Source organism: Mytilus galloprovincialis, chromosome 1 (assembly GCF_965363235.1).
Source record: "Mytilus galloprovincialis chromosome 1, xbMytGall1.hap1.1, whole genome shotgun sequence".
Lineage (NCBI taxonomy): Eukaryota > Metazoa > Mollusca > Bivalvia > Mytilida > Mytilidae > Mytilus > Mytilus galloprovincialis.
Window position 1 is genome coordinate 69,404,216 of NC_134838.1, and position 18,615 is coordinate 69,422,830.

The 18,615-nt window shown below is 30.2% G+C and overlaps 1 protein-coding gene across 6 annotated transcripts in view; it reads left to right on the forward strand.

Moving 5' to 3' along the window:
* Positions 1 to 18,615, forward strand: part of LOC143082649 (uncharacterized) — a 43,769-nt gene that overhangs the window by 10,942 nt on the left and 14,212 nt on the right. Inside the window, exons 2-12 of one of the 6 annotated variants that reach the window (XM_076258450.1) lie at positions 1,174 to 1,607; positions 2,662 to 2,694; positions 6,676 to 6,714; positions 8,033 to 8,273; positions 9,968 to 10,116; positions 13,208 to 13,357; positions 14,136 to 14,268; positions 14,930 to 15,102; positions 16,086 to 16,241; positions 16,795 to 16,809; positions 18,013 to 18,202. In XM_076258450.1, coding sequence (XP_076114565.1) covers positions 1,229 to 1,607; positions 2,662 to 2,694; positions 6,676 to 6,714; positions 8,033 to 8,273; positions 9,968 to 10,116; positions 13,208 to 13,357; positions 14,136 to 14,268; positions 14,930 to 15,102; positions 16,086 to 16,241; positions 16,795 to 16,809; positions 18,013 to 18,202 — 1,658 coding nt within the window. In that variant the 5' untranslated portion in view covers positions 1,174 to 1,228. Of the gene's footprint in view, positions 1 to 1,173; positions 1,608 to 2,661; positions 2,695 to 6,454; positions 6,552 to 6,675; positions 6,715 to 8,032; positions 8,274 to 9,967; positions 10,117 to 13,207; positions 13,358 to 14,135; positions 14,269 to 14,929; positions 15,103 to 16,085; positions 16,242 to 16,794; positions 16,810 to 18,012; positions 18,203 to 18,615 lie in introns of those variants that run through there. The other 5 variants (XM_076258456.1, XM_076258472.1, XM_076258466.1 and 2 more) reach the window with 5 other exon arrangements.

An 18,615-nucleotide genomic window follows, 5' to 3' on the forward strand; every position in this document is an offset into this window, starting at 1 on the left:
CTCTATATATTCATTAAATAGATGTCAATGTTGAAATCTTTGTTTATTTTGATCTCTCAACGACGCCATTTTGTAAAATTTATTAGACTGTTCCCGCGGAGTTACTTTAATACAACGGAAATAATTCTTTCAAAAATCGGTAACCAGTCAATCACGTGATCCGAAAAGAAAAATAAGCGGGAAATTTAAAAAAATACGAAAAAAAATATAGCGACGCGGTTGAAAGGGATAGCGACGCGGTCAGTGCAATAGGACAGCGGGAAATTGAAATAGCGCTGAAAATCGCGGCGCTAAAACGGCCTGGGGAGAACACTGTTATATACATGATATAACTCGTCCTTTATAAAAACTTGAGATTGTTTTTTATGTAGATATTTTGTATGCCCTGGCCCTGGAAAACTTTTGATTTCATCAGACACTGATGCCACAGTGCTTAACAAGTGGTGAAGGTTAGCAAAATCTAATCCCCTAAAAACAGAAACAGATTTCACCACTGAAAAAAGAGACAAGAATAAGATTTCTCTATCACAACTAATCTTAATTTACCTACAAAGAATCTCTGACTCTGTGATATGAAATTTTTTTCCCTCTAAAATTGTTCTTTTTGATAAAAGAATGCATACAAAAAAGGAATGAACCTATAGAATTCATTGATAGTATTTGAAAATAGGGAATGTTAACGTTCTCTCCACAAATTTCATGTAAACTAAGCTTCAAATGGGTACACAGTGGATTTTGAAATACCATCTTGTTACACAATCTATAAGAAAATCAGATATTTTCACAAAAAAACATTTTAACATCACATAAAATTTATATAATACTAAAATGCACTGGTATTTATAGTACATTTTTGCAACTGTACTTAACCAGAATAGTACTTCATACAAATGCATTCTTATTCAAATGAGTTTTGAAAATAAAAAAATGCATTAATATTTAAGCTTATATTAGAATGTTTCAATGTACATGTACTACAACCAAGTTCTGTGAATTTTCATGAATGGTTTCAGCGTCAAGTCAAAATAAACTTCCTACTAATAGCTATATAGTTACTCAATTTCTTGTACAAATTTGGATAACTTTTTTATCATTCAAACAGCATTTTTGAGGAAGGTGTTGATCTTTTTTTAATGTACAATGTATTTAACCAACATTCATTCTGTTTTTTAGAAGAAGTAATGGGAACTTAATATCCAAGAAAGCATACATTGTAAAGTGAAAGAAAATGGAAGGGGAAGAATCCACTACAAAGGATTCAGCGAGGAGTGAAAGTGAGGCAAAGATCAAAGAAGATGAAATAAGAACAGAGAAAGAGGAAGAAAGGAAAACTCCTGAAATTGAAAGAAAAATAAGTCCTGAAAATGAACAGAATGAAACACCAGAAAGATCGGGTAGCAGGCAAAGTAGAAAGGACAATGATAGTCCTGCATCAGGAAGAAAATCTGTAGAGAGTCGACCCAAAAGTTCGGAAAGTATTGATAGGCCTAAGAGTACCGCAAGTAATACATCAATTGGTAAAACGAGACGAGGGAAGAAAGGTGTGGCCCAAGATGTTACACATAGTGTCACGTTTAAAATTACTGTATCAGTAGCTGTACCTACAGGTAAGTTTATCAAAATGACAATAATGTTTGATATCTGTAAAATAGAAAGAAAAAGATTTTCAGCAAGCCATTTCAATCTCTGTCATGTCAGTTTTCTCCCCAATATTTTCAAATAGCACCATGAAAACTAACATACATGTACAATGTACATGTAGCACTGGTTTTCCCAAAAATATAGCACCATGGGCACGATAAATTCTATAATAAAAATTATCCAAGATAGCACTATGGTAAAAAATATACCAGGGTACCATGATGCTTTAATGCCCTGGGGAGAACACTGAATCTTGTGAATTATAGATACCCAATGAAAGGGACCCCACATTTAATCCAATTTGGTGATAGAACTTCATCTTTATTCTAAATCTAAAATTGTAGGAGAGAAATGAAAATGATTATACATGTACATGTAACCCAGGTGCCCCTGATAATCTTACGATTGTTGGAATTCTAATGCATCTGTTTTAGGTTTGGTAATAGAAATTTTCTAATGCATTTATTTAGGGTTTTAAAAGAATTGAAATTTAATGACAATGATATAAGAAAATAATGTAAAACAGAAATGGTTAAGCTTTTGATGGTATGGATTTCAAAGTTCTATTGAATTAGAAATTTTCAAGCAATTTTTTTCATTCCAACCTAAAGCACCTAGTTGTCCATTGTAACTTCATAACAACTAGCACTCATACAACTTCAATAAGTTGTTTCTCATGATTATTTCCAATGAAATGTGTAACCAATTCATCCCTTTTAACATCTTGATCTTAACCACAACAAAATGTATCTATATTCATGAGCATCATCAATGTATATATGTATGTAACTTACCTTCTGTTTTTGAAAACAATTAAATACATTTGTACATGTAGCTTTTCTGTAAGTTCAGAAATTTTGGCAAGTAAAGGCTTGATTTTCTTTTTGTGAAACCTGCTCCATTGCAATTTTTGCAATTTATGATAAAAACATTGGAAAAATTTCAGAATTTACGGGACTGTGCTACATGTAATTACTTTTTTGTTTAAGATGTACATCTATGATTATAACAATGTTTCAGATGATATGAATGCAGCATCTTTGGCTATGAGTGGTAGGTGGTTACGATTCACCTTTATATTTAGGTCATATTATCCTTTTCCTAATTCTTTGGATATAAGATTAATACAAAAAAGATTGAAAATATTTCTGAATCAATTATTTATCATTCTGTTCATGTGAACATTTTACAGAATAACATCATTATTAGTTTTATTAATAATTTAACTAGTTTTTTTAAAAATTGATTGAAAAATATTTGATTTATTTTGGTAAAGTTATTGGCATAATTCATCACAAGGGAGATAACTCAATTTTCTAAAGAATTAGTGACTAAGCAATGACCTTGGATGTACCTATAGTTGGCACTTGTAGATCATCTTTTTATTTTGTCTTTATAATTTTTTTTATAGAAATTTTATATTTTAATAATGTTTATAGATTTAATATAATGGAAAACTTAAAATGAAACTATCAAACTTTTTTATATTTGTAGAGCTCTCATTTTTAAAATCTACTAATAATTTTATTTTGAAAATATTATATTATCTTGTGGTAACTTTTTTAGATTTGAAAATAGTTTTTCAGAAAACTTCATTGAAAGTGCACACTTTTTTGTTTGTGTTTTAATTTTATTCCTGCATGAATTACTGTTGTACTTTAAAGTTAAAAGATATTTTAAATTAGTTGTAAAATTTAAAAAAAGAATGTATATATATGTATATGTTTCAATGAAACTGTTGCCAAATTATTTATATTATCTTTTTTAAGAGTAAAACTAATATCAATTATTAAATTTATTTATCTAGAATTGTGCTTCTCTGCTTATTAGAATTACACAGCCTAAAAGATATCCTTTCCACTAAATGCAAAACCATTTATATATAATTTATGTCTTCATACATGTATAGTTTCAAGGAATTTTTTAGGAAAATACTCATGATCAATAATGTGTATTTTTGTTGTATTATCGTCTTACCTGCAACAAAAGTTGCTGAAGTGAGACATAGACATGCTGTTTCCGTTGTGGATGCTGGTGGTTATGGCTGCATCAACAGTTTATATAGTTGGTGATAAGGTCTTGTCGAGGCATATCTTTGTGTTTACAATTTATTTTTATATTAAACATTTAGGGTTGAATAAATTAGATGCAGACATTTTATTTTATTTGGTTTTGACTTTAGTATGGACGAAATTATTCATAGAGAAATGAACATTGTTAGAGCCTATATATTTTTTTTAATTGGTATTCATGTTCTTTTATATTGAATAAAAGAAGATACAGTGTACACGCCATCTAGATACCGCCTAAAATCAATCAAAAGAGGTCTGTAACTATGTTTATTCAGTCCTTGACAGTGTTTAGTCATTTTGTTACTGTTCAGTGTTCTCCCCAGATATTTCCTACATCATCGACCTGATAAACAGAGAAATTTTAAATACCACCTTGTTTCTAAAATTTAAAGCATAACATCCATAACGCAATCTACAAGAAAATCAAGTCAGATAGCATTACATTCAAGAAATATAGCATCAAATTACTATGCTGCTAATAAAGGCTTTGAGGAGAACACTGCTGTGTTTAGTCATTGTGTTACTAAGTTAAATCATTCTGTTACTATGTTTATTCAGTCCTTGATTGTGTTTAGTAAGTCCGTTACTGTGTTTATTTGTTTTGTTTTTGTGTTTAATCATTCCATTACTACATTCATTGTATGTTGAATCATTCAGCTACTGTGTTTAGTCAGCCTGTTACTGTGTTTAGTCAGTTTGTAACTATCTGTAGTCAGTTTGGCACTGTGTTCAGTAAATCTGTTGGTGTGTTTATTCAGTTTGTAATTGTGTTTAGTCAGTCTGTTGCTGTGTTGAGTATTTCTTATTCTTTTGTTTAGCCAATTTGATACTGTATTCATTCATTCTGCTAATGTGTTCATTCAGTCTGTTACCATGTTCAGTCATTCTATCAGATCTCTGGACTAAGGTTTTACTTTTGATCTCTACAACACTTTTTTTAAGGTACATTGTATAACTGGCAACTGACTCCTCATTTTAGATAAATTTAACTAGCCCAACCATGATTTTACTGGTCTGGGTCGACAGGCTTGTTACTAAATTTGAAGACTGGCATGTTACTGTGTTAAATCTTTTTGTAACTATTTTTCTTTGACTCAGACTGTTATACAATTATTACATATAAAACAAGTTTATTTCAAAGCCAAGTGGTGATGCTGTTTACATCAATTACTTAATCAATTTTGCCATGTCTCCCATAATGACATTTCAACACCTAGTTTTTGTTTTCAAAAACCAATTAATTTACAATGGATTCTAAAATTATTAACTTTCATGACAGACCACCATTATCATTGTCAACATGCCATTTTATGTTGAAGCCCTTCCTCTGCCCACAGCACCAAAAAAACCTTTCATGCAACCATATACTTAACAGGTGATAATGGCTTCGACATGATAAAAGTGTAAATTATTAGACTTAATTGAAAATCTTTAATTGGTTGTGTAAAATCAATCAATTCCAATTATTAATTAATCCTGGAGGAGAAGCTGTTAAAAGATTACAGACTTGTTTATTGACTTGTTTATTGATTAGTGTCCCAACATGGAATATACAGCTATAATCATACTTTCATCTTGTATGCTTTTTCAATAAAAATAGAAAAATTGGCAGATATTTTCCTCAGGGAAAATGTAAAATACAATTTAATATTGTTAATTAATCCAAATTGTTTGTTAAGAACTAATATGTGCAAGAGATTATAGGTGTATATCTGTTTTTATTGGTAATCTTATCTTAAAAGTCAAATATTTATTTGTCATTTTCGTTTCAATTTCATCAATTACTGATAAACCAGACTTTTGTTATTGATTTCTCATTATAAGGATGATTTTGTGTTGGGGAGAACATATAATGTTAACTTTACAATGACTTATATTGTGATAACCAAAAAATGTCGGGCATTAATCTTAAAAGTAAATTAGGGCTAAAATATGATTATTTTTTTTTTTAAATCCAGACTATAACTTATGGGAACAACAAACTTAAGCTCTAGATATTTTAAGTGCCAAAATAACCCTGGTTGTGTTAGTGTTCAGAGGAGTTGTGGGTAAAGGCCAAAATTTGGAATCAGTCTAAAGAAGCAAGAATGTTAAATCTCCTAGTATACTTCATGCTCTCATGTTATAGTTTTCTCTTAAGTGATAAATTCCTTTTTGATTACATCAAGATTTTATTTTAATCAAGAGGTGTTGAAATAAAATTTTCAAGGCAAAACAGAGGCAAAGTTACGATAATTTTCTGAATAAAACCGTTTCGTCAGAGCAATTTTTAAAAAGATACAGAGTTAAAATGTTTATACATGTAGCCAAAAGTTAAATGTGTCTTCCAATAGTTCAAATTTTGCATTATATAAAAGTTGCAATGATCCTGCCAAAATACGAAGAATTCTATTAAGTTCAATACTTGATCCAATATTTATTGATCAGACAATCCTGTGACAATGTTTGATCCATGGTTCTAAGATTAATTGTAAACTTGTTATATAGCACTGATAGTTGCCATAAAAAGTGAAATAAAATTCTCGTTATTCTAACAGTATTTGATAGACTATTGATTAGTTTCTCTCAATTGTACTTTCATTGATTTGTCCCAGGAAATTCTGTTGTTTTGCATATCTATACAGTACAAGATACAACTTGTCACAAAATTATGCAAATTACATTTATTTATTGGAATTGGGGTTGTTATAACATTTGACGTTTCATATTGGACTTCAACTTCATCAGGGAAAGTTTTGCAAAATGCATAAGATCATGGGACTTGGTTTTGTTACATAGTTTTGCATATTTCGGCAGAAAAAAACTTTGTGGATTTTTTTTTCTGCGGTAGTTTCTCAGGTAATGTGTTTAACTTCTGTTGAAAGTTTTTGTTGTCTTTCAAATTTCTTAATTTTTACCACGTTTATTGTTCATAAATGTATCATAAACCACTCTAATACTAACAAATGATTTTTTTCTCTAGGTTTACATGTATATTCAAGTTCAGAAGAGGATTCATGGGGTACAATTTCATGCATGATATATATATAAATTTATTTCACTTATAGGTTGTCGAGCATGTCACATTTGAATTATATTTCTTAATAATTAAGATGATAGAAAAATGATACTAAGTTTATTTATTGGTCAAAATATGTATGATATCCCTTTCCTGCATGTATTTATTAGGTCAGATACTTCATAATTTTATACTGATTATGCAAATATTGCATGAGTAAGGTCTTACTGTGTATGTAAAATAACTTGTACTACGTCACTTTGCATGTCGTCATTATTTCACAAAGAGTAAATAATAATGATATACCGGTATATGATATATATTATCACAAAACTGCATGTGTTACAGAAATGTATTAAAACATCTTCATCATTTTCTTTTGGAAAAGGGGCCTTAATTGGTATTCATTTAAATTTTGTAAGATTTGCTTTTAAAATATTTAGGATAATTTTTCAAGATTGTCATACAATTGAGAGATATAGCTAGCTGTAAAACCAGGTTAAATCCACCATTATCTTCATAAGAAAATGCCTGTACCAAGTCAGGAATATGGCAGTTGTCATCCATTTGTTTGGTGTATTTGAGCTTTTTACATTCCCATTTGATTGTGTAATTTCTATTTTGAATTTTCCTCAGAGTTCGTTTTTTGTAATTTTACTTTTTTCATGAAAGAAAAAGCAGTGTATATAATATATATAATTGGGATAAAATGAAGAAACAAATTGACATAGAAGTTAACAACTATTAGGTCACTGTACAGCCTTCAAAATGAGCAAAACTGATATTGCATAATCAACCATAAAAGGCCCTGAAATGACAAATGTAAAACAATACATGTATTTCTGTCTCCAAAAAAAGTCTCACTATAAATTTTGAAGTGAATGCACTATATTAATTATTAATTTGTTGCATGATGGTAGACCAAATAATTTCAAAAAGCCATTCTAATTTATAATTTGAAAAAAACAAAAAAAGTTTTTTGTTATGTCACTTGCGGGAGGGAAAGCATGTAGGATTGTATTAATATACTTGATCTAGTTTCTATTCCATATGAAAAAAAATGTTAAGTAAGAGTTTATAAGATTGAAAATCAAAATATAACATCTGTTTTTGTCTTTTTTCTTCGGCAAACTTTTAAAATTTTGAATTAATTGATTTAAGAATAGTTGTGCATGACCCTCTTGCTTATAAATTGCCCTCATGCCTCTATCAAATTAGACTTTCCGTTCAAAATAAATGTCACTAATAATATTTCATTGAATAATTATCTTAGATGTCAATAAAAAAATGCAATGAATAATTATTTTTATTTATTTTGTAGTTGAGGATGATGATGTTCCAGATCTGAAAGAATTAATGAAGAAAAAGAAACGAACTTTTGAAGTCTCCAAACCACAAGGTTATTTCCATACAGAGTATTCTGTACTTCCTGGGACATCGCCAACGGTTACAGATCTTGTATTGTATGGACCATTGTTTAGACTCTTCAAATATCCAGATGCTGCAAGAAATGAAAGAACGTGGCAGGAAGGAGACCTTACTTGGGTGGCATGGACCCATCAGTAGGTGGCATTAAATTTAAATATTGTACATTGTAAATGTAGGTGTTGATATTTTGGATGCTCTATATGCTGTAATTCTGTGGGTTAATGCATTTTATTTAATTGTAATTAGTCAGTTTATTGCAAACATAATTCAAATTTTTTAAAATTTATAACATTGATTGAAATTAAAACCCATGAATTCCCAGTGAAATAAAAATCAATAATTTCACATGTCTAATAAATTTGATTATTTCACTCGTCTGATATCATATATACAATAATGTTGTCAAGACTCACTCAAGAGGTGGTCAATTTCTTTGCATCAATGCAAATTTTTAATGCATAGAAAAATATTTAGTTCCTTGCAATTTCTACTTTATTCCCATTAAAAAGCTCATTGTAAATGTAATATTAAGAATAAAATTAACTTGTCGAATAATGAAAATATCAAACTAGATATCGGACATAACTGATAATTAACTTTAGCTACACACATTCATGAATTAATGTGTTGTTCTGTCACTGGTTGAATAAATTTCTACATTTAAAATCTTTTATTAATTTTTCTTATGAATTAAAAGCATAATTCAATTTAGTTTGAATCTGTGTATTTATTTGTTATGACAGTTAACCAAAAAATATTTCTCACTTGTTAGCATTTGATAATTAAGCTTACTGAAAATGTCTTATTTACACTATACCTAATCATTACAGAGTATGCTATGAATTAAATTGATTTAGCAGAAAAAAGTACTGCTTAACTTTGATTAAAGGTGGTGTTGGGAGACATTGATGCCATATTGAACCCAATGACATTAAAAAACAAAAAAACAATTAGGGTTAAACACATGGTAAGGGCTATAATATATGTCAAGCTTTTAATTGCTTTTAGTCCTAGCCTTACAACCATAAAACTATCAAGTACGATTTTCGTACACAGAATTTGAAAAAAAAACCAATCAAAACACTGGATTTAGTGTTTCAAGCTCAAGTTTTGTACTCCCAGTACTGATTAAAGTTTTATTAAACAAAAGCCCAGCTAGAATAGTTTAGAATATACAGTTACAGAGGCTATCCAAGATCTGCCATCCAACACTTTATATTTGCTACTGTACTTTTGCAATGTCGCTAAAACTGTTTCACCAGAAGACATAATGACAACTGTTAATTTGTGCAAAATTTCAATGTTAAAAAAAAAGTGTCAAACCAAGGATTGATATAGTAAGATACATATATATTGACACCTTATGTTTGTGGCATAACATCTTGGCCACAAGTTTATATTTTTCTGTTTTTAGTATTAAATTTAAATTAAGATCCATTTTGTTACATCTTGTGATGAATTTTATTTGGCAATTGCCAATGGCAGTCAGCAGGGTTAAAGAACATCAGTTGTTTGACCTGTTAGTCAAATGCGTTTTGTTTAAATATTCTTTTTCACTTTTTTGGTCTTTTGGAAAATGTTGTTTGTGCTGTATTTAGACCCTTCTACAACGAAATTTGTTTTACATGCACACGTATAAAAATTGTGATTTTTATCCAATGCAGTCATAGGTTTGAACGTAGTTTTCAATTTAGACTTGTATATACTATATTATATATAAATCCTTGGTCAAACTAAAAATTAGTGAAATAATCATAATGTTGTATCATCCATTTTAAGGTGAAATGAGGCTTCACATATTCACTGTTCTTTTTTTTGCTTTTTTCAGTCAAACTATTGATATAAACAAAGATGTATTGTTGAAGTTATTTGACCATACCCTGGAAATGCGTGTGTGGAACATCAAGGAGAAACTGAAACCTACAGCTAAAAATGACAGACTCAACAAACCTATCAAATTGCCTTCCAACAGATCAGGTAAATAACACTTAATATCAATTTAATCACTTCTAAGATATAACATTTCTCCGTGAATAAGAAATAGTGACCATAGTTTTGAAGGATATCATTTTTATTTTTTAATATTGAAAACCAATTTAAGAAGGCAACTCTTTATATACTGTTGATTTATGTATTTTCATGGTTCCAACTTTTGTGTAGTTTTTTTTCCCCTGCCAGGATGTACGATTCCTTAGTTTAATTTTTGCAACAAGCTTAAAGGAAATAAGTAATTATATGGAATATTTTATAAATATAATTCAGTATTCACCACTACGCCTTAAAAAATGAGTATTCTACAAATAATAATGAATCCACTATGCAAAAGCTTATGAGTATCTCCCTTTTGTAGTAAATTTGATTTTCAACTGATTTTTATAGTTCGTTCTTATGTTGTACTGTTATACCACTGTACCAGGTTAGGGGGAGGGTTGGGATCCCGCTAACAAGATTAACCCGCCACATTATTTATGTATGTGCCTGTCCCAAGTCAGGAGCCTGTAATTCCAGGGTTGGCAAAGTATTACCCACCCGGGAATTCTCGGGCGGGAAAACCCGGGTTTTCCCGGGCTTTGGAATACTCCCAGAAATGGGTAATAGTGGGCATTACTGGGCAATATGATTTTTTAAGCTTATTTTAACACAAAATAGTAAAGACTTGTTATAGTTTCATAGTATAACAGCTAAATACATGTATATACTTTTTATACAAATAACCATTGACAGTCATTTCTAGAAAATTCAATTTCATTCTCTTCTTTATTAATTTTATATGTAGGCAGAATACAAGATTTTCACATTTAAAGATACCTTTTAATTACCAAGTATTGTTTCAATAATCCAAACTTTGAAAAATGCATTTTTTTGCAGTGTTTAAGTGAATTGTTAATTTTAATTGTTATACATTCATAATGCTAAATAAATACCCTACAGGGTCATGCCATTAACACTTATAAAATTGAAAGGACTGATTATTGTTACATAAACAAATCTGTGTTCTAATCTGAATAATTACTTATTAATTAGTGACAGTACATATACATTATTTAAATGTGATGTTTCTTAAATACATGTAATTGTTAATTCTTAATCTAGGAGCTACATGTACATTCAAAATCATTTGAAAAAAAATTATTTATTTGCTTTCTATTTACAGTTTGCCAATCTAGGCAAATGCTAAACAAACAAAATAGGGTATAAATATCTTATTAAATGTATTGCATTTGTGTTTATCACTGAATCCTCTTTAAAATTCAGACAAATATTTTATATTACCCAGTATTGCCCAGTATTACCCACTAAAACCCAGTAAAACCCGGGTTTTCCCAGTATTTCCCACTGGGCTGGGCAATACTCATAAAACCCGGGTTTTTGCCAACCCTGTGTAATTCAGTGGTTGTCGTTTGTTTATGTGTTACATATTTGTTTTTCGTTCATTTTTTTTACATAAATAAGGCCCTTAGTTTTCTCGTTTGAATTGTTTTACATTGTCTTACAGGGCCTTTTATAGCTGACTATGTGGTATGGGCTTTGCTCATTGTTGAAGGCCATACAGTGAGCTATAGTTGTTAATGTCTGTGTCATTTTGGTCTTTTGTGGATAGTTGTCTCATTGGCAATCATACCACATCTTCTTTTTTATATTGATAAATTCTAAAATGAATATGGTACTTTATATTGAATATGATACTTTATATTAAGTCTTATTATTGGAGGTGAGGTTAGATGTCACACAGATCACAAGAAAGTGCATGATCACAATTATTTCATCTACAAACAAATAGTTTATTCTATTTTGCTAATAGAGGGCACTGACATTATTTTTGATAGAGGTTTTAATGCATGGACCAGAATTTATTAATTTTATTTAAAAAAAAATTATTGCTGATGGTGTAAGGGCTGTATAGCCAGTCAAGGTCGTTAAAAACTACCATTTGTTGTATTTCTTTAACTAATTAAAAAATAATTTATGTTAGTCAGATGGAAACCCCTTTAGACAAATTAAAACAAATATTTAATATATAAAGATAGCATTGTAATGTACCACAACCTTTGGTACAAAAATTCCATTTTGATTATTTTATCATATATATGGCCATGGTTATACCTTTTTTTTTTATAAATACAGAAACGCTTTTCATATTTTATAAATTTGACTTTGATGTATTAAGGGGGATAACTCAGAAAATTTATTTTTATGATAGATTTATCTTTTTTTTTGCATTATGCAGAAAGAAAACAAATATGGTCACCAAATATCTTAATATCTTCAAATTTAAAATTATATATTATTGAAAAGATTTCTGCATGTATTTTATAACCAAATTCTCTCACTTATTTTTCTTTCTATTTTCATAATTTTTCCTTTTCACTGCAGTCTAATATTATGACTTTCAAATCTTGAGAATTGTGCACATCTCATAGGTTAAAAACTACTGCTAAAACAGCTGCTTTTTATTGTAATTTTGGAAATAGCAAAATATGAATAACATTTTTGACAAACAATAAAAAAAAGATATATTATGTTTCGCTTACACCTTTTAAAATTATTTAAGAATATGAATTTGTGGTATAATTGCCAATGAGGCAACACTCTACAAGAGACCAAATAACACAGAAATTAACGACTATATGTCACCATACAAATGGCAACAACTGAATTACAGGCTACAAGACCAAAATATCAATCAGTACACATCCAACATCAGATGGATTTAGTGTCAGAGAAAAACATGAACTTGTGCAATGCTCAGATAGATAACAATATCCTATGATAAATACATAAGCATATTCTCAATATCAAAGAGATGAAAGCTAAAACTAAAAATAAAAGATTTTGCCTTGATACATTAAAAGTTTTTTTATAAGAGTAAGTATTTTACACCTCATAAAGAAATATAATGAAATGAATCTATATACTATCCGTATAGCGTTTTGCAATTACATAACCTATATTGAATTATCAAAATATAAAAATGCATATAGAGAATTTAACTTCAATATCTTTATATGCCTATTATTTTTTTTTTTACATATACAGTTTTATCAATGTATATTTTCTTTATTTTTAGGGGATATAGAGAACAGAGGAGTAAGGGCTAAAGTATCAAAACAGTTCAAGAATTTTAACAAATTACAACCAAAGAAATCAACAGATTTACGTCCTTTGCCTACACAGGTGTCCTTTACCAATTTAGAAATGGCAAACAAGAAAAAAGAAGGTAAAATCTAGTTTCATCTCACAAAGGAGTAGGTTTTGATATGGTGCCAATTTGGTCTGTACTTCATGCTTTGAATCTTAAAATGGATACTAATAAAAATTGAGAATGGAAATGGGGAATGTGCCAAAGAGACAACAACCCGACCATAGAGCAGACAACAGCAGAAGGTCACCAACAGGTCTTCAATGAAACAAGTAATTCTGGCACCCGGAGGCGTCCTTCAGCTGGCCCCTAAACAAATATATACTGGTTCAGTGATAATGAACACCATACTAAACTCCAAATTGTACACAAGAAACTAAAAGTTAAATGATACAAGACTAACAAAGGCCAGAGGCTCCTGATTTGGGACAGGCACAAAAATGCGGCGGGGTTAAACATGTTTGTGAGATCTCAACCCTCCCCCTATACCTCTAGCCAATGCAGAAAAGTAAACGCATAACAATACGCACATTAAAATTCAGCTCAAGAGAAGTCCGAGTCTGAAGAATTTATTTATTTTCTGGGAAATTGGTTTTGGTGGATTTAGAGAAAAAATAGTTTCCTGGATACTTGAATTCCTGGTTTTGCTGAATCTGCATAAATGCCTATATGTATTTCATTGAAAATTTAAATTTCTGGTTTACCTTTACCAATGAGATGCAGGAAAATTGGTATCTGAAAAATAACAATGAATCAACTTATACTTACTACTTATAGTGTTGAAAGGAAAATGTTCTTTAATTTCATGATGTAAAAACATGTTTTTTTAAATGAATTAAGAATTTTTATTTTACAGAACCAGTAGCAGTAGCAGCTGCCAAGTCTCAGGATGATAATGCATCTGACAAAAAATCTCAGAAGTCCCGTCAAGGTTCTCCAACTCCTAAGACATTGATGGGTGTTCCAAGCGTAGCTATAGAAGATGGAAGGTAATTTTATTCTCCCTTGACACTAGAATTGCGAAATAGAGATTTAGTAGGCATCAAACAATTGCATCAGTACAAGTTTTTGAACCCTCGTGTCTGTTCATGCTTCTGTCTGTTACATCTTAAACACATAAAACAGCCTAATGCTGATCATGTGATCATCAAAAGATTTCAAACATTTCTTGAGCTGTTTAGTTTTTATGTTGCCTGACAGTTGTTTATCTGCTACAATGCATATGGACACTTATGTTGTCTAGTAAAGCCTTGTCCCTGTTGCCCCTGTCACAATTTATCAACATGCAACTGTTTTAAAACAGCTCAACTGAATTCAACAGAACTTTCAAAGATTTTTCCATATAGGATATGAAGTTAAACATCTGCTATTTTTTTTTAAATTATGTTTCAATTGCTGCTAACAGTATTTTGATTCTCTGTTGATTCAAAAAGATAATCAAGACAACTTCATAAGGATTGTATATAAGGGAATTCCACTTGATTAGATTTTTTATTAAAGAAAAATCTTTTTGGATAGCTATATGCCATGTAGAAATCCATTAATCTTACTCCAAAGATTTTTTTAAATAGTATTTGATACTAATAACCCCATTGAAAAAAAATATAAGAGTTAATCACTTATTTTTCTAATATCTTTCTTTCATTTTAGGAATTCCTTCAGTAGATTAGGTCGATTAGCTGGACCTGATGCTGCACCAGGATCTCCCAAAAGGGATTCCCCAAAAAGAGATTCTCCCAAGAGTAAACAAGGAAGTTCAGGAAAACAAAGTCGACAGTCAGGGTCACCAACTCAAAGACAAATCAAGTCATCAGCATCTTTGGGTAGAATATTTTATTTGGGATTGTATGCCCTGCATCTGGGTAGAGGGCATTAAATGTTGGCCTTTTCTGTCTGTACATCCCCAAATAAGTTTCCCTGCTCAAGTTTTAGTTTGCCTTAACTTGATGTTATGAAACTTGTGCACAATGCTTATCACAACATCTTGCTTTTTGGTTGCCACTCTTACTATTCCTGAGTTATGTCCCTTTATAACATTATATGCAAGTTGGGCATCATCCTTTTATTTGTTCTTTTTATGCCCCACCTACGATAGTAGAGGGGCATTATGTTTTCTGGTCTGTGCGTCCGTTCGTCCGTCCGTTCGTCCATCCGTCTGTCCCGCTCCAGGTTAAAGTTTTTGGTCAAGGTAGTTTTTGATGAAGTTGAAGTCCAATCGACTTCAAACTTTGTACACATGTTCCCTATGATATGATCTTTCTAATTTTAATGCCAAATTCGAGTTTTTACCCCAATTTCACGGTCCACTGAACATGGAAAAGGATAGTGCGAGTGGGGCATTCGTGTACTGAGGACACATTCTTGTTGTTGGCATGGGTCCAGGTCTTTGTAATATGAAATGACTGCCAGGTTTCATAGTAAATAAAAAACTTTGAAAACAAGCTTAATTTGTAAAAGTTTCCTGGTCACTCATATAACTACAGTATTTACAATGCTGATATTCAAATCCTGTCTTGAATTTTCATAATTTGTGGAATTGCTGTAATGAAAAGATTAAGAAGATATAAGCATTATACAAAAACTTTGCCTTACTTTTGATTTTATCATATTGTGAATTTTATCAATAGTTGAATACAGTAAAATCAATATTACTTTTAATATTTACATCTCTTAAAAAAAAGTAGACCATAGTTGTTGAAGCTAAAAGTTGTTATAAAAAAGTACCTGTATGAATAGTTCAAGATGTAGAACATATAGATAAGCTTGGTTATTAAATCTGTTAAATTTTTCTTGCTCTTTCAAACAGGTTCCAGTAAAGGTGGTGGATTTGTAGATAAGGAACTGACCCAGATGAGACCCAGACGTCCAAAGCGTATGGATGCAGCAACAAGGGAGGCAACTGAACATGCCAAGCAATATGGCGTGTGCATGATACCAATCAAATTATCAAGATTATTTTCTGGTAAAGTTATGAATTTGTAAATGTTTGTTTGTCATATGTTCTTTGTGTTGTCAAAATTTTACAGGAATGGCTATGATGTACAGCAATGGGGGACAATAGCAATAAGGTCTATCTGAAGTTATTAAATTCAGAATTTATTTTTGTAAAAAGTAAAGTATTTTATGATAATGATATCTCAAAAATTCTGAATTATTATATATTCAAAGTGAAACTTTCATATGATTGATGTGGTGTTTATTCTTCTGTTAAAAATCCAAAATAAGAACCGGTACATGCATGTCCCATAATATTTCTGGAATTGTTACAGAATTCTTGCATTTTCCTGTAATTTTTGAAGTCCAAATACTTATGTTAAAAGTAAGAAGCCATTGTTCAATGACATCATTTATGCCTATTTACCTCGGGTCAACTTGTGTAACTCATTTATAAAAATAACCTTTAAGATGTCCATAGCATAGACTTTTTTAAGATAGAAATTGTGATCTTTCTCCTATCCCCATTTGTGGAAAATTCTATATGCATTCTATGAGTTATCTTTATTTTTCTAATATAGAGCTTGAGGGCATTGGTAAGTTAACTGGCTAGTAGTTTTGTCTTATTCTAATTGAAAGGAAAATTTGGATATAATTGATTGATTTTCATTATAACATGTGTTTGATTGGTAGCTCTAATTATTGTTAATGTTAACCGTGTTAATTCAGCTTTTGCAATTTTCAGATTATTTAAAAACAGGATATCTGTTGTTTTTGAAAAAAATTCTTTATAAAAAATTGTAATGTATTTACAAAATGCATATCTAACCAAATGTAACATTTGTTTAAGTTGGGTTTAGTTTTTGGTTTGACATTTGGTATGGTTTATAACCAACTAGTTTGACCTAAAATCATTGTTGAATCTTTAAAGGGTCATCATATTTTTGAAACACTGTTTGTTTAAAGAAAACCAGACAGCACTATGATGTTTCAAAGCCTCTTGTTTCAATATTTTAAATATTATTTATATTAAAAAAAAGGTTGTTTGAAAGTTAAGTATTTTATTTTACAAGATTAGAAATTTTAAGACAAGCCCCTTTGTGGGTGCCAGTTTAATGGATTTAGGGGGTAAAAGATATGTATTGACTGTCAATTTCTTTGTTTTTATTACTGCTTTCGACCTAAAAACTGCATTCAAACTTTGGGAAATTTGTATTTTGTTGAACAATTAAAATTTGCAGGTTTTTGAATCTGCAATTTCATTGCATGCAACTTTTTGAGTAAAGATAAAATTTGTTCATCAACAGTACCAGTGAGTTGGAAATTCACATCAATATAATTGCTGTATACAGACTTTTTGTGTTGGGATAGCAAATTTTATTTATGGTGAAATAAAGAAAAATAACCACAGAGTGATATAAATGCAGTATGTTGTAAATTCAGAAAATATTGTGTGCATTTTTTTTGCAATTTATAAAGAACAGACAAACGTGTAAGATTTATTATTTGGATTTTAGGAAAATCTATTTACATATATAAGTATCATATATTAGAATGTGAGTTCTTATTATTGTGATACTCAACCAGTTGCATTATTTGCAAAAATAAAAACCTCCCAATAATTTGTGTCTAGCTCTTAGTCAATTCAGGAATTTGTTCGAAAAGTAGTGAATTAGTTAATCAGACTTTGATGGACATACAATGACCCATAGTTGTTAATTTCTGTGTAATTTTGGCATTGGCAATCATACCACATCTTCTTTTTTTATATATAAAGCATGTTTTCTTTGTAATTTCAGGAGTGAGGACAGTCACAAATAGATTAGAGAGCCCTGTACCTGGAGTAGAAGATTGTTTTGTAACTATAGAACTTAGTGATCCCTTGATGGCAAAAGAACACATAAAAGAACTTAATCCTATGATATTTAAAATATCTTCAGCTAAAAATATGCCAGATACACCTTTATCATATAGTGATCTTAGCTTAAGGTAATTATAGTTTTTATGTCCTAGCTACGATAGTCCCGCTTCAGGTTAAAATTTTGGCCAAGGTAGTTTTTGATGAAGTTGAAGTCCAATCAACTTGAAACTTAGTACACATGTTCCCCATGATATGATCTTTCTAATATAAATGCCAAATTAAAGTTTTGACCCAATTAATCACAGTCCACTTAAATTCTTGTTATGAAATACTTCATATGCCAAAATTAAAAACAGATGTGCCAAAAGTTAACAGATATAACTGAAGTTAAAGTGTGTTAATTCAAACATAGTTTCTACACATACCAAACAATAAGGATAAGTTGAATGATTTAAGATTAGACAACCACCAACGAAAGATGAATTGATTGATTGCATTGGTGTATGCTTTACCAAAGATGGAAGTTAGTATGTATCAATGT